This window comes from Pogoniulus pusillus, chromosome 22 (genome assembly GCF_015220805.1).
Source record: "Pogoniulus pusillus isolate bPogPus1 chromosome 22, bPogPus1.pri, whole genome shotgun sequence".
Lineage (NCBI taxonomy): Eukaryota > Metazoa > Chordata > Aves > Piciformes > Lybiidae > Pogoniulus > Pogoniulus pusillus.
The window spans coordinates 19,074,709-19,101,220 of record NC_087285.1 but is presented as its reverse complement, the minus strand read 5'-3'; the positions used below and the strand labels follow the sequence as shown (position 1 = coordinate 19,101,220).

General features: G+C 56.5%; 1 protein-coding gene across 4 annotated transcripts; it reads left to right on the top strand.

Annotated features, from left to right (window-relative positions):
* The first annotated feature begins 115 nt into the window (after positions 1 to 115).
* NDST1 (N-deacetylase and N-sulfotransferase 1) lies at positions 116 to 24,612 on the top strand. Of its 4 annotated transcripts, none has more exons than XM_064162057.1 (15): positions 116 to 205; positions 13,856 to 14,766; positions 15,320 to 15,802; positions 16,020 to 16,107; positions 16,328 to 16,482; positions 17,189 to 17,374; positions 18,649 to 18,777; positions 18,950 to 19,132; positions 19,324 to 19,420; positions 19,565 to 19,688; positions 20,136 to 20,310; positions 20,521 to 20,691; positions 21,773 to 21,882; positions 22,794 to 22,896; positions 22,978 to 24,612. In XM_064162057.1, exons 2-15 carry the CDS (start codon positions 14,257 to 14,259, stop codon positions 23,095 to 23,097), a joined length of 2,634 nt encoding a protein of 877 aa, XP_064018127.1. In that variant the 5' UTR covers positions 116 to 205; positions 13,856 to 14,256; the 3' UTR covers positions 23,098 to 24,612. The 4 variants fall into 4 exon arrangements, with proteins under 4 accessions (XP_064018127.1, XP_064018126.1, XP_064018128.1 ...); XM_064162056.1 differs by having other exon boundaries at positions 116 to 209; XM_064162058.1 differs by lacking the exon at positions 116 to 205 and adding an exon at positions 8,719 to 8,756.
* The last annotated feature ends 1,900 nt before the right edge of the window (positions 24,613 to 26,512 follow it).

The following is a 26,512-nucleotide window of genomic DNA, read 5'->3' as shown; positions in this document are numbered from 1 at the left end:
AGCCCGGAGCCCGGTGTGTCCGCCACCCAGGCGGGGAGCCCGGCGGGGCCGGCCCGGGCGGGGGGCGGTGCCTGGCGGGGCGGCGGGCGGGACGCGCCGAGCGGGGCCGGGCCCAGCGGAGCCGAGCGGAGCCCAGCCGAGCCGGGCGGAGCGGGCGGCGGCGGCCTGGCGGAGCGGCGCGGTGCGGACCCAGCCGGGCAGGCAGGCAGGTAGGTAGGTAGGGATCGAGCGGAGCGAGGCAGCGGCAGCGCAGACAAAGGGCGGCCGGTAGCGCGGGCCGGGACCCGTCGGGCCTTGCCCCGCTGCCGGGCCGGGCTGGGGCGGGGGGAGCCGGGCCCCGCCGCCCTTCTCCCCGCGGCAGCGCCGGGCACAGCGGCTCCCTTCGCAGTGCACTCGGTGCCCCTTGGGCGGAGCTGGCCGGGCCTGCCCGTGGGTCCGGCGGGGCCTGCCCGGGACCGGCCGAGTCAGGGGTCCGGCGCAGAGCCCACCGAGCCCTGAGTAGCTCCTTCGGGCCTCAGGTTCCTCCCCCGCCCCTCTGTCCTGCTGCCCGTCCCCACTCCGGTGCTCAGCGTGCGGAGAAGAAGCCGTGCGGGGTACCTGGGGGCGCCTGCACCCCAGGGGTGCCGTTCTGCCCTCGGTGTCCGTGCAGCAGGCCAGGACCGTGGCTGAAAGAGTCGAGGCCGAGCTGCGGTGCAGGCACCGGGATGTGGGGTGCGAGGCTTTAAGCAGCCCCACTCCGGAGGAATGTGAGCAGCGTTAGTCAGAAATAATAAAGGACCGGGACAGACGAAGGCTAGAGCAGGTCTGGTGATGCATGTGTTTTGGGCAGCATGGCTTGGTCAGCCGGGCTGCAGGCTCTGTAAACATCAGCCCCTCTGGAAGGAGCCCTGGCGTTGACCTAGCCGCTGGTGAGCTCCTGGCCCTCTCCTGCATCGCTGTATTTAGGATTTCCTCCAGGTCTTTTGTTTCTGGCCTCCACTGCTGTCCGCTGCAGCCGGGGACAGCCTGTGATGCCCAGTGGTGCAGAAGCCGCACCAGCTTGGCCACCTTTCAGCGTCTCCTGCAAGGCTTTGCTTCCCAGCACTGCTGTTGCATCCCAGCCTGGGGCTCTCCCTTCCCGCAGTCCCGTCCAGCTGCAGCTGCAGCACAGTGTGCAGCCGGTGGTCTTCCTGCTACTGGTGCTTGCAGGGCTGGGAAGCTGGTGCCTTGCAATGCCCCTTTGTCACCGACAGCCTTGAAGCAGCGGCTCTTCCTGCAGCAAAGCAGCATCTGTATTACTTTAACCTCAGGAGTGTTCCTTCCTGGGGCTGGGCTGGTGCAGATGGGGAGGTGAGCAGCCCTGTGCCTGCTCCGCTCATCTGGGCACGGGGACCTGGGCTGAGGAAGTTGTCATTTTCCAAATAAAACAACCAGGACGAATTCCATAGGAAATAAGTTTCTTGTTTCTAAGTGAACTTGCCATGGGTGGAGAAGAAGGAAATTAAACAATAGAAGAAACGTGCAAGGTTTTATACAGCAGGGGGGAGAAAAAACAACCTTGGTGGCCTGTGGTGGGATGGCTGAGCATCTTCCCTTTGCCCATGTCAGTGCTCCGCTTCAGCAGGGAGGTGAAGGTGAAGGTATGTTCCTGTTGCCTGACAGTCCTCCATGCCCGAGGCAGCTGAGCATGGGTGCAGGGAAGCCAAGACCATCCTGCTGGTCTCCAGGCCACTCAGCAGTGTCACTTCACTCAGCAAGGTGTGTGCCATGCCACTGCTGGCTCCAGCCCCCACATTTCTTCTTCCTGCCTGGAGCCACTGGCACGGGGCATGGGTTCTAACAGCAGAGCTCATCCATGTGAAGCCTTTCCTGCTTCCTGTACCTTTGGGAAGCTGATAGGTCCAGTCTGATTGTTTGGATGGGAATGGAAAACCCATCCTGGCCAAACAGACCTTTTTTTACAGGTTGTTTTGGGCTTTTTCCCCCTTCCCTTCCTGCACGGCGCTGTCAGTAGTGGAACAGGACCTATCTGGTGCTCTGTTGGTGGTAATTTAAACAAAAGAAAAAAGATGCCTCACAAGTCAAACCCTAGGCTGGAACGAAGCAGGAATGATTAATATCTTCTCAGTAATATGTCATGGTGAGGTATGGCACAGCTGAGTGTGTCCCTGCTGCAGAGTGTCACAGCACTGCCTGCCTCTCTCCATCTGCAGGCTTTTTGAACCACGTTTGATTTTTAGGGACATCTCTGTGTGCCTGGGTTGGGGAGGCAGAGCCTTGTTCCTGCTGAGCATCCCACCTTGGGGACTTCTGGTTGAGTGCTGGAGATGGAGCTGCTCTCTTGGCTGTTCATGCTTTGGGGCTTTGCTTAAAAGAGGTTTTGTGGGATTTTACCTCCCAGGTATATCTTACTGAGTTGATGTTTCAGTGTTCAGCTGTCGAGGCAGAGCCTGCTGCACTGAGGTTAGGGCGCAAGGCAGAGAGAGAAGCAAGATAATAAGCTCTTATGCCTTGTGATTGCTTCATGGCCATGGTGGGCTGGGATTCCCAATCCATCTTGTTGACACTTCCAGCTCTGCTCCTGAAAGCACTTCAGGTCTGCCCTTGGCTTCCTTCCATGTTTTCGGTCGAGATGGTGACATTGCTTTGTTCATTTGTACAACGTGCCATCATCTGTGTGCTGCTGGCTTTGGAACCTGAGGCAAGGGAAGGAGGGCCCAAGTGGAGGGAAAGTGTGATGCCTCTTTTCTCAGACACCACTTGACAAACCTCAAGGGCTGAGGTCACTCAGTCCTCAAGTATCTATGGGAGGTGGTGCCCCCACACCCGCCCTCTGTGCTTGTCCCCAGGTGCTGAGGAGCAAGGCAGCCTTCGTGCAGGGATCCCCAGCAGGACTCCAAGAGTGACACAGCAGGGATGTGGCAGAGGGTGGCCTGTAGTTTATGATTCATGTTGTTTTCCTGCAAAAGCCACCAGCTGGAATGGCAGAGCCTGCAGAAGATGAATCAGTACTGAGCTGCACATCCCGCAGGTGCCTGCTGGCCGGGCAGTGAAGGGGCTGGCGTTGGCTTGGTTGTGCTGTCCTCTCCAAAAGCAGCAGGACCTTCCTCTAGCCCTCTGCCTGGGAAGGGGCTGAGATCCTTGGTGCTACCTTCAAGTGCCACAGGCTGTCTCGGTGGGGTTTAGGAAGGTCAGCAGATTGCTAAATGTGGGGTATCCCAGGAGGAGCTGCAGAACTGCCTTGATGTTTTTGTGAGGGGCTTGCCCACGTTCAGGGCTTCTGCTGGGGGAGGTGCAGGTTTTCTTGGAGAGAACAAAAGTCTCTCCCGGGGGCTCTGCCTTGTTGTCCTCCTGCTGCCAGGGAGTCCAAAACATCTTGGAATTCTCATTGCTGACGCAAAGCAGGGAAGACAAAGTGTTTTCTGTCTCTGGGCTTGGGCATGCTGAGGATTCAGAGTACAGTGGGGGATGTCCCTCCCGGCTCCCTCTGCCACACAGGCGGATGTGTCTCGCCTGATGTTCCCAGGGGATGCCAGCCCCAGTGTGTCCCTGCTCCTTGGGGTAGCCTGCTTCTCTCTTGGCTCTGCCTCTCATGTCTTGGCCTCGGGAAAATCCAGCCATTTGTCAGCATCTCCTCGAGTATCTCCCTTCCTTCCTGACCACTCTGCTTCTTCGCAGCCATGTACAGCCCTGCAGCCCCAGGGCTAGAGCCTGAAGCAGTGTTACCGGCTTGAAAACAAAGGATGTGTCAAAAAGTGTCATTGGCAGGACCCTGAAATACAGCTGTAGAATGCTACCAATGCCTGAAGTTTACACATACAGCTCAGGTCAGTCTGTATCTCCTGCAGCAGCAGCCCAGATTCAGCCCTTGGCTGTCCTTGGTGCTCCTGGCCTCCTGGATTTATGTTGGAGAGTGGGGCTGAGGCCAGGAGGGAGGGAGGTTGTGCGTGGTACCCATCCTGAGTATTCATTGCCTGATGGTTGGATGGGGACGTGGAGCCTACAGGGGTGGGGGATGTCCCCAGGTGCTGAAGCTAGGAGAGGTGTGGTCCCCGGAGCCAGCTTGCTGGTGGGATGGGAGGCAGCACATTACTGGTGGGTTGTTAGATCTTACCAACTGGTGGTGGGGGGGGGCAGGCAACACAGCATTGGCATGGAGCTGCTGATGTGGCATCAGAGTTTAGTTTCTCAAGTATGCTTTGGAGCCCCTGCAGAGGAGGAGAGGACAGGGCTGATGCTGCAGCATGGAAGCAGGTATGCTACAAGCAACAGGCTTCCTGTGGCCATGCTGCTGGGTTTGTGCAACCTCAGGCACTGATCTTGGTTAGGCTTGGGTTAACCTCAGACACGAAGAGAGCTCTGGTACCAGCAGCCTCAACGCTGCACTTGGCAGGGGCCTCGCTGGGCTTTACCAGCTTGGAGGGTGGAAACCAAACACATCTTGCCAGTGTCTCCTGACCTCTGTGCCTGTTCCTGCTGTGTTTCACCAGAGCACTGCAGCCTCTGGTACTTTTTAAGGGTGGCAAAGTTTGCCTGCCGAGGTAATGTCTTTTATTAGCCTAAGTAAGACCTTTAGGAAAAAACAGATGTGCTCTTGGGCCCAAGGAATGCCTGCGTGCCCGGAATGTGTCAGTTTCTCCAACTGTGGCCATTGGTCTAATAAAAGATCTGACCTCCACCTGGCCTGGCTGTGACCTTGGAGCAGGCTGGCCCCAGGAGCACCCTGCCTGCGTGTCAGTGTGCGCTGCCCAGCCTTTCCCGAAGGAGCTGCCAGCCCCAGAGCTGTCACCAGGGCACGCCTGTGCCCGCAGCAGGCACATACCTGGCTTCTAATCCATACTGTCTGCCATCATGGGTGCTGTGTGCTCCTGGCAAGGGCTGTCCTGGCAGACAGTGGGGGTTGACTGTGCCTCAGCAAAGTATGAAGGCATCAGGGAGGATGGATGCAGTCCAGTGGAAGCACCCTCAGGAGCTCGTGGAAGGGAGGGAGCAGCTCGTGAATGGAATTCTCCTGAGCGTGGGTGCCAGGGGTTGATTCTTCTCCACGAGCTGTGATTTTATGGATGCTGCTTTGCAGAAGTGCTGGTCTGGTTCCTGGTTAGCACTTGGCAGGGCAGCCTGCACTCCTCAGAACAGCTGGTGGTTTTTCTGTGGTGGGATGGTGCTGCTCTCCTACCCACTTCAAATTCCCTGTAATGGGAAGCTGTCAAGAAGCTGGAGCAGCTGGCCAGTCCCGGGGGGGGTCACAGTGCAGCTGTGGCCAAGGCCCATGGGGCAGAATTGCTGCTGCCTCGCAGCTCTCTGTGATCCAGCATCACCCTGATGCTCGTGGCAGGGCCAGCATCTCTGCAGGGAAAATCTGGCCAGGCAAAGTGTTGGAAGGAGCAAAAAGTGGCACCCCAGGGGCTTTCAGGCAGGATTTTGGTTTTGGTAGGAGTCCTGGGACGACCTGCTGGTGACAGCAGAGGCTGCTGCTCCAGTGAAATACAAACGAATCACGTGAGATTGTTTTCCCTTTGTCCTTTTTAGGTTTAAAATACTTGGAATTCAGGCCTCAGCTTATCCAGAAAGGCTCTCTGCTGCTTGGAGAGCCACAGGAATGGCCACGGCACATTTCAAAGCAGGAAAACCCAATTCATTTGAGTGGATTTCCCTCCCCCCCCGCCCCCTGCGAACCCACTTAAAATTCATGGAGAGTTTTTGTCAGTAAGAACCTGTTTCAATTAACAGACAAAAGAAACTCTCCTCGTTAAGTGCCTCTTTCAATTAAGGTTTGGGAGAATTCCCCCAGCTCTGCTTCCGAGGCTGTTCCCAAGGATTCAAGGGCAAAAAAATACCCGGGAAGAGGAGCAACCCTCGAAGGGCTCCAGCTGGTGTTTTTTTGGGGGGGAGTGGGGAGTAGCCTGAACCATAACCTTTGGTGTTGAGGTGTTTGGTTGGGACAGAGGCAGGGAGCATCGGTGCCAAAGGGTGGGCTACCCAGCTTGGCATCCCTGGAGCACAGGAAAGCTAATGACTGCTGCTAATTACTGGCCTAGTTTATAGAGGAGGCCGATTTCATGTGGGTGTTGGGAGGTGAGGCTGAGCTCAGAGGAGCTCTTTTCCACAGCAGGGTGCTGAGGCTGAGGTGGATGGCAGCCATCAGTGCCAAAGGATCAGAAATGGAGTGACCTCCTCGGTGGGTTCCTCCACTAGCAGGGGAGCTGTGGCATCTTGGGGCTGGGAGTTGGTGGAGGCAGAGCTTGGGGGAGTAGAGTTAAACCATGCTGGTCTTAACAACCCCCAGCAACAAAGCTGGTGAGAGGCTTGGAACACAAGGCCTATGAGGAGAGGCTGGGGTTATTTAGCCTGCAGAAGAGGAGGCTCAGGGCAGAGCTCATTGCTGTCTATAACTACCTGAAGGGAGGCTGTAGCCAGGTGGGGTTGGGCTCTTCTGCCAGGCAACCAGCAACAGAACAAGGGGACACAGTCTCAAGTTGTGCCAGGGGAGGTCTAGGCTGGATGTTGTTAGGAAGTTGTTGTCAGAGAGAGTGATTGGCATTGGAATAGGCTGCCCAGGGAGGTGGTGGAGTCACCATCCCTGGAGGTGTTGAAGCAAAGCCTGGCTGAGGCACTTAGTGCCATGGTCTGGTTGACTGGACAGAGCTGGGTGCTAGGTTGGACTGGCTGAGCTTGGAGGTCTCTTCCAACCTGCTTAATTCTGTGATTCTAGGGTTCACTGGACAGGCTTGCCAACTACTCTGCCATGGGAAAAAAGTTTTCATCCTAGGTTTCCAGAAACCTCATTCAGTTCTTTGAGGGGGTTTGTGTTTTGTTTTAAAATCTGTTTGGGTTTTTTTTCTCCCCTAAAAATTCAACAAATATTTGCTGTTGTCCTTTAATTTTGCACCTTCTGGCAGCAAGGAAAGACGAGTGTCCTGAGGAGGGTGGTGCTGGGACTGTCCCCCAGCCAGCAGCAGGGTTTTGTTCTCCCTGGCATGTTGTAACTACTGTTTGCAAAGCGCTTAAGCAGCCTGTGTAATCTACCGCTAAGACGCTCCTGAGCTGGCTTTATGAACCCTCCGTGCGCTGCGGGACGAGCTCCCTTCTGCTCCTCTTGCATCCCTCTCCCATGGCCAGGCACCCCTGTTTTGGCAGCCTGGCAGCTGGATGTCTGTAAAGCTCCTCCCTCCATCCATGTCTCTTTGGGCCCATCCTAAAGGCTGGGAGTCCGTGGGGACCACTTGGAAAATCCCCCAGTCCACAGAACTGTATCATAGAATCATAGAATCAACCAGGTTGGAAGAGACCTCCAAGATCATCCAGCCCAACCTACCCCCCAGCCCTATCCAGTCAACCAGACCATGGCACTAAGTGCCCCATCCAGGCTTTTCTTGAAGACCTCCAGGGACAGCAACTCCACCACCTCCCTGGGCAGCCCATTCCAATGCCAATCACTCTCTCTGGGAAGAACTTCCTCCTAACATCCAGCCTACACCTACCCCAGCACAACTTGAGACTGTGTCCTCTTGTTCTATTGCTGGTTTCCTGGCAGAAGAGGCCACCCCCCACCTGGCTACAATGTCCCTTCAGGTAGTTGTAGACAGCAAATGTAGAATGATGTTGAGTGGGACAGTGATGCCTTCCATGTTGCTCAAGGCCCTGTCCAGCCTGGCCTTGGACACTTTCAGACATCCACAGCTTCATGGGCAACCTGTGTCAGTCTCTCACCACCCTCACTGTAAAGAATTTGTTCCTAATCTCCAGTCTAAATTTCTCCTCTTTCAGCCCAAAGCCATTGCTCCTCTTGCCATCACAACAAGCCCTTGCAAAAAGTCCTTCCCCAGCTTGCTTGCAGCTTCCTTTCAGGTACTGGGAGGCTTCTCTAAGGTCTCCCTTCTCCAGGCTAAACAGCCCCAACTTTTACAGCCTGTCCCTGAAGGTGTTCCAGCCCTCTGATCATCTTTGTGGCTCTCCCCTGGACCTGTGCCAACAGTTTGATGTCTTTTGACATAAAAGCAGTTGAAGCTTCTATGCTGTGTTTTGGCTTTGTCCTGTCTGGTGCATGGCTTTGATCCCTGCTGGAGGAGCACCTCAGAGGTGAGATGTGCCAGGAGCTGTGCACCATCACACCACAGAACCACAGAATGTTAGGGGCTAGAAGTGACCTTGAAAGATCATCTAGTCCAACTCCCATGCCAGAGCAGGGTCATTTTTTCTTTTTTCCTTTTATTTTAACAGTCCTTTAAAAAAAAATTATCCCTGTTCTCCCCCATCTCCCTCCTTTCCTCTCCATCTTGTGTTTTCCCCCATCTTCCTCCTTTTCGTTCCATTGCCTTCATAGAGTCATAGGTTGGTTAAGGTTGGAAGAGACCTCAAAGCTCATTCAGTTCCAACCCCCCACCATAGGCAGGGACACCTCTAGAACAGACCACTAGAACAGGTTGCTCAAGGCCTCATCCAGCCTGGCCTTGAACACCTCCAGGGAGAGAGCATCCACAACCTCCCTGGGCAATCTGTTCCTTTCCATCTCTTTCCTTTCCTCTCCATATTTCTCTTTTTCCCCATCTCCCTCCTTTCCTCTCTATCTTCTTCCTTTCAGCACCACCTCCTCTTTCCCACCCCACACTGCATTTTCCCCCAAACCAGGAGCACCTGGGTGCTGTTGGAGTCTCCTCCTACCCCAGGTGTGGCCACTTTGCCCTCCCTGCCCACTCCCTTATTTAATGAGCCCCAGGGAAAGCAGAAGCCCCAAGCTTGCCCAACTGGGCAGAGGGATCCTCCTCTCATCACCACTGGTGAGTGCCCATGGTGCACACTGGGTGAATGGTGGAGGGGATCTAAGGGCCGGGGGGCCTGGTGGCCCCCCGGTTAGGCAGGATGGACAGTTGATAGTCACTCCAACATCACCCATGGGTGCTGGTTGGGCCTCCTTACTTAGTCTGAGCTCCTCTATGTTTAGCTGCTTCTTTCTGCTCCCTCATGATGAGCTGAAGTACTTGGTGGAACTGGAAGCTTGTGGAGGAGTGGTATTGTGTTGTCATAGAATTGTTTTGGTTGTACCACCATGCACTGAAGCAAAAGAGTTCATCTCCTTCTGATGGTGCCTTCTTTTGGCTAGTGAATCCAGCCCTGGCCAGAGAGGCAGGTGATGGGGACAGGGACAGGTGGTGGTCCTTTGCACATTGAGATGGTGCTTCCCCTACACCAGTACTTCCATCTCTTTGCTGGTATTTCCAGCAGCAGTTGCAGTGGCTGCCATTTGGAGCTGATAAAGGCAGCAGTGCAGAGGCAGCTGTTTAAAGGCAGGCTTTTCACCCAGTTACCTTTCTGCTTTCAGAGCAAGCTCCTCTGCCCTAAGCTCACAGTTGTATCTTGAATAATATGGTGGCATTAATCTCCTCTCTAAGGACGTGCTTAGCTCAGTGGTTTTAGATCTGCAGCCCTCTTAAATATTACCAACAGAGTGAAAAGGATTCCCTCTAGAGGGAACTTAAACCTATTAATAATATTTTGGCTGCTTTTTGTGCATTTCTTACAGGAATTCAGGGTTCCTGGGGCTGCAGGGCACCACGCTGAGGATGCTGGTGCAGGTGCATGAGGTGTGAGAGAGATAGCAGTCACGGTGAGCACTGCCACCCTGCTAGGGACCAGCCTGCCTGAATTTAGACCTTCCAAGTAGCCTTTTGCCATCAAACAACTGAGTGGCAAAGCAGATTCATCAGTGTGGTCAGGCAGTGATTGGATGTGTTGGGAAGGAAGTGTTGAAGCAAGCAGAACCAACTGCAAATTGCTGGGCACTACAGTTTAGCATCCTGCCCCTAAATCCTCCTCTATCCAGGCTTAACCTCCAGGGCTGGCTTAGGTGGAGGTGACACGGTGGTAAGAAGGTGAAAACTCAGCAGCCAGCATGGTAGAGCTCTCTCCAGAGCCATGAGGAGCAGGGGTGCCCACCTGAAAGATGCTGCCAGGAGAGGAGTGGGAAGATCCATCAGGATGACCCATGTGGCCCTGCCTCTGTGGGCCAAACACTAGGGGTCTGTGAGATACTAAAATCAGGGGCTGGGGTCCTTGCACATGTGAGGTCTTGAAGTCTGTTCTCTCTGAAGGTGGATACTTGGTCCCTGCCTTGCAGCCCCTTCCAAAGCAAAGCAAGGGAGGTGCATGAGCAATTTCTTGCTGTCACACCCATGGTTTCGAGCTTACCTCCCATCCCTGGGCTGCAGGGTTGGGGCAATTGATTTACCTGACAGCCAGGACTTATGAACTGCCTCAGCTTGCACCTGCAGCTAGACCTGTTGGGCCCCCCCCCCCCAACAAATCCAACCCTGCTGTGGTGGTCTGCTGAGACAGCCCACCCTTCCCTCTACTCTGGCTCTGCTTGCATTTCCTTGCTTACGTTTAATCCTCCCATTGTATCCCTGCAAAACCCCACCAGAGGTTAAGGGAAGAGTGCTGCAAGCCACTGAGAGATGTTTTCATGCCCTCCAGTGCCCCTCTTCTTTTCCAGGGTAAGGTGGTGCTGCAAGGAGCATTTGTGAGCCAGCAACTCTGATCAAGGGGAAATCGCTGTCCCCTGACCACACTGAAGGGGGGGGTTGAGAAAAGCTTTTCATTTTTCCCTTCCTCCTGCAGCTGTCTTAGGTTTGAAGTGCTGATGGTGAAGGGCCCCTCTTAGGCTCCCTGCTTGCCCGAGGCTTGAATCAGCTCCACAGGGTGCTCCGGGGCTCCCAGCTGTGCTGGGGAAGCCGCTTGGATGCTGATTGTGTTTGTCAGGTCGGATGGATTAAGAGTGCTGTGGCTAAGCTTCCTCACCCAGCCTCCTCTCCAGCAGAGCCTGGGCCACTGCTTTGCTCGGAAAGTTCCCAGAAAAGAGCATTTTCTGAGGCTCTTTCTTCTGTGGTCCTTGACGTGTGGCAGTGGCTGAGCACCCGACTGTGCGATGGGAGCCTGCCAGCACTGTACAGCGTTCCTGGAACCCTGAGGGCTGCCTGTGGGACTTGGGTTGACATTTCCAGCTGGTGCCTTTTAAATAACCACCACAGTTTTAAAAGGCACCTGAGCAGCTTCTAAAAATCAGGTTAAAAGGAAGTTTGACTTTGGTTGTCACCTTGCCAGCTCCTGTGGTTGGGTTTTTTTTTTTTACCATCCAGTTTCCCTTTTTGCTTTACAAAAGCTCTCAAGAACTTGTTTTGTGCTTTCTGGACCTAAACCTGCTTCCTTCTGCACCCTGAAGCTTTTGGCTCTCCCACTGCTGCCAGGGATGATAGAATCATTAAATATTTCAGTTGCAAAAGACCTCTAAGATCATTGAGTCCAACTGTTAACCTGAGACCACCATGTCCATTAAATCATGTCCTGCAGTGCTGTGTTCATGTGTTATTTGAACACCTCCAGGGATAGTAACTCTATCACTTCCCTGGGCAGCCTGTTCCAGTGTCTGACCACTCTTTCCATAAGGAATTTTTTCCTAATGTCCAATCTAAACGTCCCCTGGCATGCTTTTTAGGCCATTTCCTCTCACTGTGTCACCTGATGTTAGGGAGAAGAGGCCAACCCCCTCCTCACTGCAACCTTTCAGGGAGCTGTAGAGAGCAGTGAGGTCTCCTCCCCTCCAGCTGCTGTTTCTCCAAACTAAACCACCCCAGCTCTCTCAGCTGCTCCTCACCAGACCTGTTCTCCAGTCCCTTCACCAGCTTTGCTGCCCTTCTTTGGGCCTGCTCCAGCAACTTTAAAGTCCCTCCTGCAGTGAGTGGCCCAAAACTGAACACAGTATTCAAGGTGCTGAGTACAGCTGCACAACCACTCCCCTGCTCTTGCTGGCCACACCATTGCTGAGAGAGGCCAGGATGCTGCTGGCCTGCTTGGCCACCTGAGCACGCTGCTGGCTCCCGTGTGCAGCTCAGCAGCCACTCATGTGGGGAAAACCCTGAGCTGGAGCATCCCCACCCCACGGCATCGCTCCGAGCTCCCCAGCATCCTCCCTGCGAAGCATTGCTCTGGCAGCGAACCTGCAGAGCAAGATTCCTGCCTGCTTCCTGCCTCGCTGGCGGGTTCCCGGGGCGGGACACTGCCTGTCCCGGCTCCTGGCTCACACCTGGCTGCTCCAGGCGTCCAGTCCTGGCCTCCTCCTCGGGCAGGTGTTGTCTTTGTGCTCCAACGTGGCAGCCTCCCGGGGAGAGTCAGCCAGTGTCTGCCTGGAGATGCTGTCTGCGAAGCCTGGTGGTTAAGTACTGTAATTAAAAGCTTGTAGGAGAGAGTGGGACTAAGAAAGCCCCCTTGGAAATGGCAGCGATGTAGGTGTGGGGCTCTGTTCCCACCCGATCTGAGGATGGACACGATCCTGGCACTTGGCATCAAACCCCCTGGCTGTCGCCTGCCTGCCCATCTCCATGGGATTGAGGCTGCCAGCGCCCACTGCTCCCAAAAGATGAACAGAGCAGGAGTGGGATGGCATGGCCAGGGTGCTTGGTAATGTGGTCCTGGCTCTCTACATCCCTAGGGATCATACCCAGGCAGGAGGACATTCCTCTACATGGGGGCACATCCCTAAAATCCCCATCCCCATGTGCTTTTCACAGAAACATCCAGGCTGGCAAAGCCCCTCAGGATCACCAAGTCCAACCCAGAACCCTACTCAAGAAGGTTCACCTTAAACCATATCCCTGGGCACCACATCCAAACAACCCTTAAGCACATCCAGGGTGGGTGACTCCACCACCTCCCTGGGCAGCTCATTCCAGTACCTGACCACTCTCTCTGTGAAAAGCTTTTCCCTAAGGTCCAAATTTCCTTTCAGACCTGCCCCAAAACCCCAGTGGGGGTCTTCTCTTGGGGATGCTGAAGGTTTAGCCCAGCTGGAGGGGAGGAGGGAGAGAAGTGGGGCAGGGCACACCTCAGAGGCTGGAGAAGTGAAGGTGCCTGGAGCTCATCCCTGTACACAAAGCTAAATGACAAGCAAATAAACACAGGTGCCCTACCATGCCCACCACAGCCACGCTGGCAGGGCTGGGAAGCGGGGCCTGGAGCGGGGCTCAGTGCTGGGAAGGGCAGGGATGACAGGATTACCCTGTCAAGCCCCAGCCTGTAATCCACGGTGCTGCTCTGCCAGCCACCTCTAATCCCGTTATGTGCCCGGCTGGTGTCTGCAGGGTGGGTGCTTGGCTGCGGTGCCGGCAGGTGTCAGGGAGCTCTTCCCAGGCAGGAGCAAACTTGCTCTGGTGGCAAGTTTGAGGACAGTGTTTAGGACTGAGGACAGTAAGATCCACTGTGTCAGCACTTTTATTTTACCCTTAAACATCCTGCCCCCATGAGTGTCCCACCCCGGGCACCTTGACATCCCATCAAGCAGTGCCTACCCTTTGTTTTTGCTTTATTTTTGTAACGAGACCTTTCACAGGAAAGGGAAGACTCTTCCCAAGGTCTCTGCAGCTCCACATGGGAGCCCCCACGTGTGTGTCTTGCTGACCTTGGCTGGCAGCTCCTGGCTCTGCTTCGTGCTGGCTGTCTGCCCACCTTCCTCCCTGCCAGCTGGGACAGGCAATGGGGAACTCAGCCCCCCCCCACTGTGTCCCTGTTCTCCTCTCCACAGCCTGGCTTCCGCTGGGCAAACAGGAGAAACAGGACTGCTTCTCCACCTACTTGATGCAACAGGAGCTCGTGGCAGGGTTGGGAGCTCCCTGTTGCTGCTGCCATGCCCTGGGCACACACAGCAGCTGGGATCCCATGGTATGTGCGCTGCACTCCCACCCCATCGCCAGCACTGTTGGGAGCTTGTGGCACTCTCCTGGCGAGCCCTGGCATGCTGACAGCCTCTCCGAGGGATCTGGCAGGAATAAAAGCTTTGCTGTTGGTACCGATGCCAACCGTCCCTACTCATGCCACCTCTCTCTTGCAGGGCACCGAGCGGAGCTGGGGGACTGGGGCGCCCTGGGGAGCTGCCATGCCCGTGTGCCCGCTGCGAGCCGTGCCGAGGCCGCCTGCCGCCCCCTCGCCCTGCTGAGGCCATGGGGCTGTTGCTGCCACTGCTGCCACCACCACGGGGACTTGGGCTCGGCAAGGAGACTCTCGGTGCGTCTGCCATGGTGACATGAAGTGGACAACGAGGGACGCCGGACTGCTGGAGGGGAGACAGCCTGCAGAGGCAGCCTGGCTAGACTTTTAATTTATTAGTAGTATTCAACTTGATTTGACCTATTCTTGCTTGGTTGCTTGCTTGCTTCTTCCCCTCCCCGGGTCTCTCGAGGGGAGGGGGCGGGCAGGGGAGAAGGGGCCCCACCTCGCCCCACGGATGCAAGGATGACTGTGCTGGCCAGGGCCCGGCGAGGTATCCGGCAGCTCTCCCCACAGGTGGTGTTGCTTCTGCTCTTTGCCTTCTGCCTGCTCAGTGTTTTCATCTCTGCATATTATTTATATGGGTGGAAAAGAGGCTTGGAGCCCTCCGGAGACGTGGTGGGGCCGGACTGCGACGAGCCCAAGGTCTCCCCTTCCCGCTTGCTGCCGCTGAAGACTCTGAAGGTGGCCGACTCCTCTCGCACGGACCCCTTGGTGCTGGTCTTTGTGGAGAGTCTCTACTCCCAGCTGGGCCAGGAGATTGTGGCCATTCTGGAGTCGAGCCGCTTCAAATACAGGACAGAGATCGCCCCGGGGAAGGGGGACATGCCCACGCTGACCGACAAGGATCGAGGCCGCTTCGCGCTCATCATCTACGAGAACATCCTCAAGTACGTCAACCTGGACGCCTGGAACCGGGAGCTGCTGGACAAGTACTGCGTGGAGTACGGCGTGGGCATCATCGGCTTCTTCAAGGTAAGCCGAGACCCCCTGGGCAGGCTGGGTGTGAGGAGAGGGCTCCAAGGTCCTGCTGCCCTGCGGAGATTCTGCCCTCTGCTGGCTTTCTACCGACTGCCTGAGTTTCTGTGGAGCTGGTCCATAGCCTGGTGTGGGGCACAGGCTGCTAGCAGAGGGCACCATCTTAGCTTTGCCTGTGTGCAGCTCTGGGAGCATTTGGGGGTAAAAACACCTCTGGGAGGCCATCCACTTGCTTTTAGTATCCAGTTTCCCAGCAGTGACCCTTGCTAGGGTTCACCAAATTGTGATCAGGTGTTTTACTTGGCAGCCTCCTCCCCTTCTCCTGCACAGGGCTTGCAGCTCCAGTGCTCTTTGTGTGTTGAATGAGAACGTTCAAGGGGCCAAGGGCACCCCATGCTTGGGAGAGGAAGGAGGGAGACCTAGATCTCTGGGGGTGGTGAGCCACCTCCCCTCTTGCCATGGTGCCCCTGGAGAGCCTCCATGTGCACAGCCAGCGTGGGTGCTGGTCCCCAGTGTCCTGTCTCCTCCAGCCTCCCTCTCTCCCGCGCAGGCCAACGAGAACAGCCTGCTGAGCGCCCAGCTGAAGGGCTTCCCCCTCTTTCTGCACTCCAACCTGGCGCTGAAGGACTGCAGCATCAACCCCAAGTCCCCCCTGCTGTACATCACACGCCCCAGCGAGGTGGAGAAGGGTGTGCTGCCTGGCGAGGACTGGACTGTCTTCCAGTCCAACCACTCCACCTACGAGCCAGTCCTCCTGGCCAAGACCAAGTCAGCCGAGTCCATCCCGCACATGAGCGTGGACGCGGCGCTGCACACCACTGTGATGCAGGACCTGGGCCTCCACGATGGCATCCAGAGAGTGCTTTTTGGCAACAACCTCAACTTCTGGCTGCACAAGCTTGTCTTCGTGGACTCTGTCTCCTTCCTGACGGGCAAGAGGCTCTCCCTGCCCCTCGACCGCTACATCTTGGTGGACATCGATGACATCTTTGTGGGCAAAGAGGGCACACGCATGAAGGTGGAAGATGTCAAGGTGAGGCTGTGACCTGCTGGCTGAGTGGACAGGGGATGTGTAGGGCTGGGCCTGCTCTGGAATGCTCCAGCGATGAACTTTCCTGTCCCGGAGCATCCTCTGGCCAGCTGGGAGCTCCTCAGTGAAGTTCTCAGGGCCACAGGTCCTTGGCCTGGTGTGGCAGCTGTCCCTGTGGCTGCGTGCTGACAATACCTTGCTTTGTCTCCTCCTCTCCCAGGCGCTGTTTGACACGCAGAAGGAGCTGCGCACCCACATCCCCAACTTCACCTTCAACCTGGGATACTCAGGGAAATTCTTCCACACGGGTGAGGAGGGAGAGGGAATTGCTTTACGTGTCAGTGCCATGTGGCTGGGGCACAAAACAGTGCTCAAAGACACTGAATTTGGGGCTGCAGAGGGTCCTTGGGCACTCTACTCTGCTGTCCCCATCAACTGGTCACCAAGAGGGACCCTTCCTCCCTCTGTCCCAGCTAGTCAGGCACGGCTCTGCGTGCCTGGTGGTGACAGTGAGCATCACACCCATAGGTACCGATGCTGAGGATGAAGGTGATGACCTGCTGCTGTCCTACGTGAAGGAGTTCTGGTGGTTCCCCCACATGTGGAGCCACATGCAGCCTCATCTCTTTCACAACCAGTCGGTTCTCGCTGAGCAGATGACCTTAAACAAGAAATTTGCCGTTGTGAGTAAGATGCTGCCTGTGGGGGTGCTTATGGTGGGGGAAGAGAGGGGAAACGAGATGAAGGCACTTCCCAGGGACCTGGGTGATGGTCTCTGCTAGCTGGGATGCAGAGGTCCCACCGTGGATTGCGTGCTCAGCCTGATGTGGTTTGATGCTGTGGTGGGGACAGTGATGCTGGATCCTGGAGTGGTGTCCATGTGCTGCCACGCTCTGGCTGTTGAAAGCTCCCTCTGCAGGCCTGGTTTGTAGAGGCAGGCTCTGACCTTAAGCTGGGTGATAGCATTTACGTGTCCCTGATAAAACCAGCACTGAGGCCAGACCACTGCTGCCCGGGATGGGCAGCTGTCCAGCTCGCAGTTCCCAGCCTGGTTTGCAGCTACTGATACAAAGCAATTTACAGTTCTGCACAGATAGTTCTCCTTCTTCTCCACAGAAGAGCTTTGCTGCTGTTCTCTTGGTGACAGCAGAAGTGGCAGGGGTGAGGATGGTCCATGTGAAGCAGAGCACCCAGCACATCTGCCTCTGGGCTCCCTCATATGGAGATCTCCCTGATTAGAGGGGGATATGTGGGCACTGGCCCACACTGGCCTGGTTGCTCTCCAGAGGCATGAATGGACAAACTGTGGTTAGGAATGGGCAGTCCCTTGGAGAGAGCTTGGATTTACCTGGAATGTTGTGGGTCGCTCACTGCCCACCCTCTCTGCAGGAGCATGGCATCCCCACTGACATGGGCTACGCTGTGGCCCCTCACCACTCGGGTGTCTACCCTGTGCATGTGCAGCTGTACGAGGCTTGGAAGCAGGTCTGGTCAATCAAAGTGACGAGCACAGAGGAGTATCCCCACCTGAAACCTGCTCGCTATCGCCGTGGCTTCATCCACAATGGCATCATGGTAGGTGGCCAGGTTTGATCTCAGGGGCTTCTTTGCTCTTGCCTCCTCCAGTGGCATCCTGGCCTGGATCAGGAACAGTGTGGCCAGCAGGACAAGGGAGGTTATTCTGCCCCTGTACTCAGCACTGGTCAGGCTACACCTTGAGTGCTGTGCCCAGTTCTGGGCCACTCAATTCAAGAGAGATGCTGAGGTACTAGAGTGTGTCCAGAGAAGGGTGACGAAGCTGGTGAGGGGCCTGGAGCACAACCCTGTGAGGAGGGACTGAGGGAGCCGGGGGTGTGCAGCCTGCAGAAGAGGAGGCTCAGGGCAGAGCTCATTGCTGTCTTCAACTACCTGAAGGGAGGTTGTAGCCAGGTGGGGTTGGACTCTTCTGCCAGGCAACCAGCAACAGAACAAGAGGACACAGTCTCAAGTTGTGCCAGGGGAGGTCTAGGCTGGCTGTTAGGAGGAAGTTGTTGGCAGAGAGAGTGATTGGCATTGGAATGGGCTGCCCAGGGTGGTGGTGGAGTCACCGTCCCTGGAGGTGTTGAAGCAAAGCCTGGATGGGGCACTCAGCACCATGGTCTAGTTAACTGGCTAGGGCTGGGTGCTAGGTTGGCCTGGATGATCTTGGAGATCTCTTCCAACCTGGTTGATTCTATGATTCCACCAAACCCCAGAGCCTCAATGAGTGGTTGTGGGCAGCAGTGCCCTCAGCTCATCCTGCCCAGAGGAAGCTTGTGTAAGGACAGTTTTTGCCTTCTCCATCTGTCTACCTGCATCCCTTGTGGGTAGCGGGATTCAAGCAAAGGGTGATGAGGGGCAGTGAAGCTGGTCCTGACCACTGAGGGGTTGAGGACTCCCTTTTAGTTTGAGAGAAGGGGGCATAGACTGAGGGAGTTGGGGCTGCTCAGTCTGGAGAGGAGAAGGCTCCCAGATGACCTTATTGTGACCTTTTGTTATCTTAAGGGGCCCTACAAGAAAGCTGGGGAGGGACTCTTTAGGATCTCAGGTAGGACTGAGGGGCATGGAACAAAGCTGGAAATGGGTCGATTCAGACTGGATGTTAGGAAGAAGTTCTTCAGCACTGGAATGGGTTGCCCGGGGAGGTGGTAGAATCCCCATCCCTGGAGGTGTTTAAGGCCAGGCTGGATGGGGTTCTGAGCAACCTGATCTGGTGTGAGGTGTCCCTGTCCATGGCAGGGGGGTTGGAACTAGATGATCCTGGTGGTCACTTCCAACCCTGCCCCTATGATAGCCGTGGGTGCTCCATCCATGCCTGTCTCCTGGTGCAGGTACTCCCCCGGCAAACCTGTGGCCTCTTCACACACACCATTTTCTACAACGAGTACCCAGGTGGCTCCAGTGAGCTGGACAAGATCATCAACGGGGGTGAACTGTTCCTGACCGTGCTCCTCAACCCCGTGAGTACAGCTGACTGGCTGCCCAGGCACGAATGGGCATCTCTTACAGAGCTGTCCCCCAGCACTGCTGTGGGAGATGGCTTTGATCTCCTCAGCCAAGCTGGGAGCCCTTTAGATGGTACAGGTGCTGGGTGAGGCTCTGCTAACCCCTGCTCTGCCCTCTCCTCTCCAGATCAGCATCTTCATGACCCATCTGTCCAATTACGGCAACGACCGCCTGGGCTTGTACACCTTCAAGCACCTGGTCCGATTCCTCAACTCCTGGACCAACTTGAAGCTCCAGACATTGCCACCCATGCAGCTGGCACAGAAGTACTTCCAGATCTTCTCTGAGGAGAAGGACCCGCTGTGGCAGGTACCCTTTGAGCATGCAGTGGAGGGGACAGAGGGTGTTTCACCTCTTTGTGGTTCTGTGAGTGGTGCCCCACAGACCTGCAGATAAGCCTGGTCTTTGCCGAGCAGCGTGGCCTCCCTGCGTGTCTGCTTTGGCTGGAGGGGGCTGAGCGGTGCTGCATGGTCCCAGCCAGGCTGTCCTGTCTGTTCCAGGATCCCTGTGAAGACAAACGGCACAAGGACATTTGGTCCAAAGAGAAGACCTGTGATCGATTCCCGAAGCTTCTCATCATCGGGCCTCAGAAAACAGGTGCTTTCCTTCACCCTTGTGCCATGTACCTCTCACAAAGCTTGCCAGGTCCACCTGACACCCACAAAAGGGCCTTCCTGCCCTGAAGCAGAGCTTAGAGGGAGGTTTGGCCTGAGTCACCTCTTGCTCTCTGTCTGTCTGAAGGAACGACTGCCCTTTACCTCTTCCTGGGGATGCACCCAGACCTGAGCAGCAACTACCCCAGCTCAGAGACCTTTGAGGAGATACAGTTCTTCAATGGACACAACTATCACAAGGGCATCGACTGGTAGGTCTCCCCGTCCTGGGAACTTAGCTGGGAGCACCAATTCCTCTGGGAACAGAAGCAGCAGTGCCGTGGGCTTTCCCATCAGCCTTGCAGTCACCAGGCACTTGGCAGAGGGCATCTGGGTGCTGCAAGGTGGGACGAGATCCCACACAGGCCTTCAGGCCATCACAGCACTGTGGTTTATTCCTGAGATGTTGCACTGCCCTTGGGAGAAGCCAGGCTTGTGTGCATCTGCCACCCTCTGTTTCTGGGGTCTGCTTGGGGAATCTGGTGTGGCCTGGTGCTCTGCAGTGGCTGGAGGGGATTGTGGAGCCCCAGGCAGCATGTCAGACCTGCAGGGATCCTGCAGGCTTAGTGCTTGGTACAGAAGGATGTGCCACTTGTGGGGAGGGGTGCTGGGGACACCTTGTGCTGCCTGCTGCCTGCCTCACACTGTGCCTCTGCCAGGTACATGGAGTTCTTCCCCATCCCCTCCAACACCACCTCAGACTTCTACTTTGAGAAAAGTGCCAACTACTTTGACTCCGAGGTGGCTCCCCGGCGAGCTGCAGCCCTGCTCTCCAAGGCCAAAGTCATCACCATCCTCATCAACCCTGCAGATCGAGCCTACTCCTGGTACCAGGTGAGCTGCCCACCTCTGCCTCTCCCCTGGCTTGAGCAGCCCCATGGTGTGGTGAGTGGAGGGCTTCCCCCTGTCAGCCTAGCCTGGGAGGTGGGCTGGCTGTGGACGGCAGGAGGACATAGTGCGAGGGCCTGGGAGCCAGCAAGCCTTGTGGGCAGCCCAGGGTTTGAGTTGCCTCAGGACCAAACCTGCCTTGCTCCTGCCTGACAGCACCAGCGAGCTCACGACGACCCAGTGGCCCTGAAATACACCTTCCACGAGGTGATCACCGCGGGAGCCGAGGCTGCGCCCAAGCTCCGCGCCCTGCAGAACCGCTGCCTGGTGCCAGGCTGGTATGCCACCCACATCGAGCGCTGGCTCAACAGCTACCATGCCAACCAGGTAGGTCCCTGCACTCCAGCAAGCCCTCACCTGGACAAGGGTGTGAGGGGAATGGAGCTTGGGTTCAGCTGTGTTTGGGAGCTGCTTTTCTTAACACCTTGAAAACCATGGAGGGAAGAGTGAAAAGGACTTGGAGAAGGGGTGAAGGGGAGATACTGTGCAAGAAGGAAACCTTTGTAGTGTGAAGTTGGTGATGGGACAAGGGGCAGTGGTTTCAAAGTAGAGAGGAGGAGATTTGGATTGGATGTTAGCAACAAGTTCTTTACCAGGAGGGTGATGGAACATTGGAACAGATTGCCCAGGGAGGTAGTTGAGGCTTCATCCCTGAAGGTATTCAAGGTGAGGCTCGACAGGGTTCTGGGCACCCTGATCTAGCTGAGGGTGCCCCTGATGACTGCAGAAGGGGTTGGATTGGATGACCTTTGGAGGTGTCTTCCAACCCAGACCATTCTGTGGATGATACATGAAGATGTCCTTGTGCCAGTCCTCTGACAAAGCAGGGTTGAAAGGGAGCTGTGGGGTGGAGGACTGGGGGTGGCTCTGCAGGGTCACTCACTGCTCACCAGCCACTCTTGACCACAGACTCCAGCAGGGCTGCCCTGTCTGGTGTCACTGTGGCATTGAAGACAGACGTAGTAGGCAAAGCTGCCCATGGTTTGAGCTGCCTGCAGAGGAATGGGGGTTGGATACCAGCCCTGACCTGCCCAGCAGAGTGCTGCTGTGGTGCCTGGGTTCAGTCCCTGAATGATTCTTCTACCGCTGTTTAACCTCACACAGTCTGTTGGTTGTCTGCTGCTGGGGTGGTTGCTGTCATGTGCAGTCCTGGCTGGCTGTGGGTTGGATGGCCATGAGCTGCAGCTCTGATGTTGTCCTGGATGGATCCTGGTCCTGGCTTTTAACTTTCTTACTCCTAGTGTAAATAAACCCTGGAGCACATTGGCTTTCAAAAAGGGGACCCTGTGTGGGGTAGTGGCAGATTCGTCTCCAAGATGGCCAAAATTTCTGTGGAGGTGACATTGTTCCCCAGGAGAGCAATTCTGGGAGCCAGCAGCACCTCACTGCCCTGCCTTGCTCCTTGCAGATCCTGGTGCTGGATGGCAAGCTGCTCCGAACAGAGCCTGCCAAAGTGATGGAGACGGTCCAGAAGTTCCTCGGCGTGACCAACTTCATTGATTATCACAAGACCCTGGCGTGAGTCTTTCCCTCAGCTTCTCCTTCCTGCAACCTGCTGCTGCCCACAGAGACACCCAGTGCTGTCCCGGGGCAGTCCCCAGCCCTGAGGCTGACCACAGAGCTGGTCTGAATGAGTGTTTTTGCCCTGAGGCCAGAAAAGCAGCTCCTCATTGCTGTGACCTGCACTGGGGTAGCTCCAACCACCACCCTGCTTTGCTGTGCTTGTCCAGACACCATGGTGGGTACAGTGGTGTCACTCAGACAGCCCAGGAGCAGCTCTGAGCTCCTGGAGTGGAGTTCAGGGCTGTGCTCATGTTGCATGTGACAATGTGTTCAAGGCCAGGCTGGATGAGGCCTTGAGCAACCTGTTCTAGTGGGAAGTGTCCCTGTCTATGGTGGGGGGTTGGAACTTGATGAGCTTTGAGGTCCCTTCCAACCTAAACCATTCTGTGGTGTTGAGCCCTGGCATCCCAGCTCCTCACACTGCAGAGCAGCTCTTGCTCCTGGCCACGTGGCACCTCTGTGAGTGTCACCTTCCTCTGGGCCTTCCAGAGATCAAAGCCCACTGTGGGCAGCAGGAAGCTCCAGAGCTCCTACAAAAATAACAGTTTACCTCTGTGGCAGGGCTTGCCCACAAACCTGGCTTCTCTGAGTCTGCAGCTGGGTGCCACAGGGCTCAAGAGGGTATCCAAGACTGAAGGTGCCACAGAAAATAATAATTAAACCCAGACTGGGTCTCTTGCCCCTTCAGCAGGGCTGCTGGCTGGGCAGCTGAACCTGTTGTACCAGGGGGGTCGATTATGAGGTGCTAGCTGGGATGTGGGTTAACAAGAGGTGGAAAAGTGCCCCTGTGCAGGGCTGGGCAGCAGTGGGCCCCGTTGGGCAGGGTGGAGGGATGAAAGAGGTGAAGCAGAGCTCTCGCTTCACAGGTTTGATCCAAAGAAAGGATTCTGGTGTCAGCTTCTGGATGGAGGGAAAACGAAATGCTTGGGAAAGAGCAAAGGGAGGAAGTACCCTGAGATGGACTCAGATGTGAGTATGCAGGAAGCCTGCTGGGGGGGTGGTGGGCTGGGGGTCGGTGCCCCTGACCCTGCTGTCTGTTCTCTCCGCCAGTCACGCGCCTTCCTGCGGGACTACTACAGGGACCACAACATCGACCTCTCCAAGCTGCTCTACAAAATGGGCCAGACGCTGCCCACCTGGCTGCGGGAGGAGCTGCAGAGCACCAGGTAGCTGCTGCCTGCTGCCCACCCAGCAATACCTGAGCGAGGGGGCACCCCTGCACCCGGCAGGACCTTCCTCAGCAATACCTTGGCCGTGGCCTTGGAGGAGGACCCCCAGGAGCGGTGCTGGAGGCTGCCTGGAGTGGCAGCCTGACTGCGGTCCCTGCGCTGCCGCCTCCTGCCTGCCCTTCCTCTTTTGGTTTACTCTTTCCTTTTGTGTTTCTGGGGTGAGGAGTTAAAAAGGCAAGGTCCCTTCCTGTCCTGCCCCAGTGTGGGGAAGTGGCACAAATTCCCCTTCTCTCTGCCCAAAATGGGCTCCAACTACCCTAGACCTGAAGGCAGCGTCAGAGCTGTCCTTCACCTCCTGGTCTGAGGGTGGAGGAGCCGCTCTGGGAACGCTGGGGGTGACTTTGCTGAGCTGGAGCAGAGGAATGGAGGCTGATGGAGACCAAAAGCACGGAGGGACTCTGACCTACTCCTGCCATCACCCCCATGGCAGGAAGCCAGAAAGTTTTTCACTTGGAAAAGCTACAGACGAGATGGATTGTTCTTTCGGAGGCTTGGGCACTATTTCTTTTGTCACCTCCATTCATCTCCAAACTCCTCGGCCTCTTCCTCCCCCTCCACTGGCAGCTTGGTGGGACTGCAGCCGAGCAGGAGAAGGGGCCGGTGTGCTGGCCCCAGCGTGCTGGCCGCAGCATGCTCCTGTCCCCCCGAAGCCACCCTGCAATCTTGTACACACGTGGTGTTTCCTGTGGTAAAGCCAAGTGGTGCCCCGTGTCCCCTGGCACAGAGGAGAGCCGGCCCTTGGGGACAGGGTGAAGATTGGGATAATGGCAGTCAGAAGGATGCTGAGAACTTCAAACCTCTTGACTATTAAAAACAAAAGTATTTTAATACCGTTGGGGTGTGGGAGGTGGGGAGGGTTCATTTGGTTCCCATTTTGCAGGGGGTTGTGTTTTTTTTCTTCAGTGCCAGAATTTGTACCTAAACTCCAAGGGTGTTGCCTGGTCCCTTTGGTGATATGGACGCAGGTCAGTGGGGAGCTGGGGGACAGTTGCCCAGCTGGAGCTGTGTCTTTACACCAGTGGTGCTGTGTGGAGAGCCCCAGCTCTGCCTCTCCCACCCTGTTTTGCTGCTGGGGCTGGCAGGTGGGATGGTGCATCCACCACAGGTTTACAGGGATAAGGGCCCAAATTTCCTCTTGGCTGGAGCTGCTCCACAAGGTGTGGGGTGGCAGCAGTGGCTGCTGGGGTGGACATGGCACTCGGGGTGCTGCCCTCTCTTCCAGAGCTGTCTGGGCAGCAGGGCAGGGCAAGGCAACATGGCTTTTGCTGTGGATGGTGGAGGGGAGCCTCCCCTGCTTCTCGCCTGGTTATTTTTGAGGAACCTCTCTGGCCATGTGTGGGGTCGGGGGGCCTGTAGCTCCCCTCTGCCCCTCCATGGAATTTGTTAGGAGGCTCCCAGGTGCTGCTGTAGGGTCCTGTTGAGCCAACTGCTAATAAACTGGGGGGCTCTGGTTTTACTTGATGATTCTTGGCTGTTTCCTCTCCTGACTGGTACAATCCAGTCACAGAATCACAGGGGCTTAGGGGTTGGAAGGGACCTCTAGAGATTATCAAGTTCAACCCCCCCGTGGAAAAGCAGGGTCATCTACAGCAGGTCCCACAGAAGTGCATCCAGGTGGGTTTGGAAAGTCTCCAGAGGAGGAGACTCCACAACCTTTCTGGGCTGCCTGTTCCAGTGCCCTGTCACTCTCACCCTAAAGAAGTGTCTCCTCATGGTGAGGTGCTCTAGCTTGTACCTGCTGTTCCTTGTCCTAGCACTGGGCACTGAAAAGAGCCTGGTACCTTCACCCACGCCTCAGATACTGATAGATGTTGATAAGTTCCTCTCTCAGCCTTCTCTTCTCCAGACTAAACAGCCCCAGGTCTCTCAGTCCTCCCCCCTGGGGGATGCTATATGCCTTTGACGGATTTGGGGTCCGATTTGGGAGGGGGGGTGAGGGGAGGAGGGTGGGGAGGGGATGTGTGGGAGCAGCCTTCCATTCGCGAGGTGGCAGCAGTTGTCTAGCGCTGGCTGCAGCGGCGCTGCGCACAGCCTGGCGCTCCCAGCACGGGGCCCGCAGCCGTCTGGGACCGCGTCCAGCCGCGGGGCAGGGATTTGGAGGGGCCAGGGGGATCCCCACTTACTTTGTCCCCCCTGCTCCATGAGCCAGTGGCTGCCTGCCAGAGCCTGCCCGTCTGTCTGCTGCCTCCCCACCGCCGTCCGCAGCCTGGCCCCTGCGAAGCGCTGGAGGAAACGAAGCCGGAGCCTAATGAATCCCAGCCGGGGCTGTTTGAAGCTGTCCGAGTGACAAACGATGTGCGGTGCTGCGGCGCTGCCGTGGCCGCCAGCCCGGGGGCGGGGGCTGCCTGCCCGCACCCCTGCAGCTGCCTGCCCGCACCCCTGCAGCTGCCTGCCTGGACAAGGAGGCTTTTAATCTCGGCCCACGGCGAAGCAAAGCCAGGCCGTGCACCTTATGCTGTTATGCCTTGGTTCCCTTCCCGCTGTCTCCCAGCCCAGGAGAGAGCCGTGGGGCTCTGTGCGGAGCTGCCCCCCTCAGGCTGCACCATCCCCGTCCAGCCCCGCTGAAGTGCCACCCTCCCAGCGTGGCCCTGGGGCTGCCCTAAGTGGGACCGGCTGCTGCCCAGCTTGGCAGTGAGTTAATTGCTTGTTAATAAATGAGCCCAGGAGCACAGCTCAGCCCTGTATGGTGACCCCAGAGTGACCAGGAGGATGAGGAGGGCTCTGCCCTCTCCCAGCTGCAGAAGAGCCGCGGGGGAGGGAGGCTCCATCCCCCTGACACATGACCTGCCTTGGCACCGATGCTGTTTTCTAGCTTCTGTGTCTGCTGAAAATGTGCAAACTGGGCACAATCCATGCTGACCTGGGCAAGGGCCAGGGGCTGGGTGGCCCACAAAGCCCCAGAGGCAGTGGAGTCCTGGCCAGCATACCTGCCTTGGGGCTCAAATCCTCCATGCTGGGGCCCCTCTGTGGCCTGGGGCTGCCAGGGCTTGTCCCAATTGCAGCTTCATTCTGCAGTCTGCTACCAAAGACTTTAAGGCAGTCCTTGCCCAGCTCTGAACTGGGGGCTGCCTGGGGTAGAAGGTTTGGGGTAACCTCTTGCAGGTCCTGGATATCACAGGGCTGAGTCCAAGCTCCTTGGCTGCTCCAGGGTCTTTGCAGCCCCTGCCCATGAATAGGATCATGGTGACCATGGTGAGAGCTGTCTTCCTGCCCACATGGGGCACTCCATCATCTGGTGAGCAGTGGGGGAGGTAGGATAAGGAAAGAAACTTCTTGAGTGACTTGAAAGCCATAGAATCAACCAGGCTGGAAGAGCCCTCCAAGATCATCTAGTCCAACCTATGACCCATCTCCTG

Bases quoted from the DNA above. Each gene is read 5' to 3' on its own strand.
- NDST1 (XM_064162057.1), top strand. From the start codon at position 14,257: ATGACTGTGCTGGCCAGGGCCCGGCGAGGTATCCGGCAGCTCTCCCCA. The intron at 19,133-19,323 runs GTACCCTTTGAG...TGTCTGTTCCAG, and splicing joins AGAAGGACCCGCTGTGGCAG to GATCCCTGTGAAGACAAACG. The intron at 19,421-19,564 runs GTGCTTTCCTTC...GTCTGTCTGAAG, and splicing joins CATCGGGCCTCAGAAAACAG to GAACGACTGCCCTTTACCTC.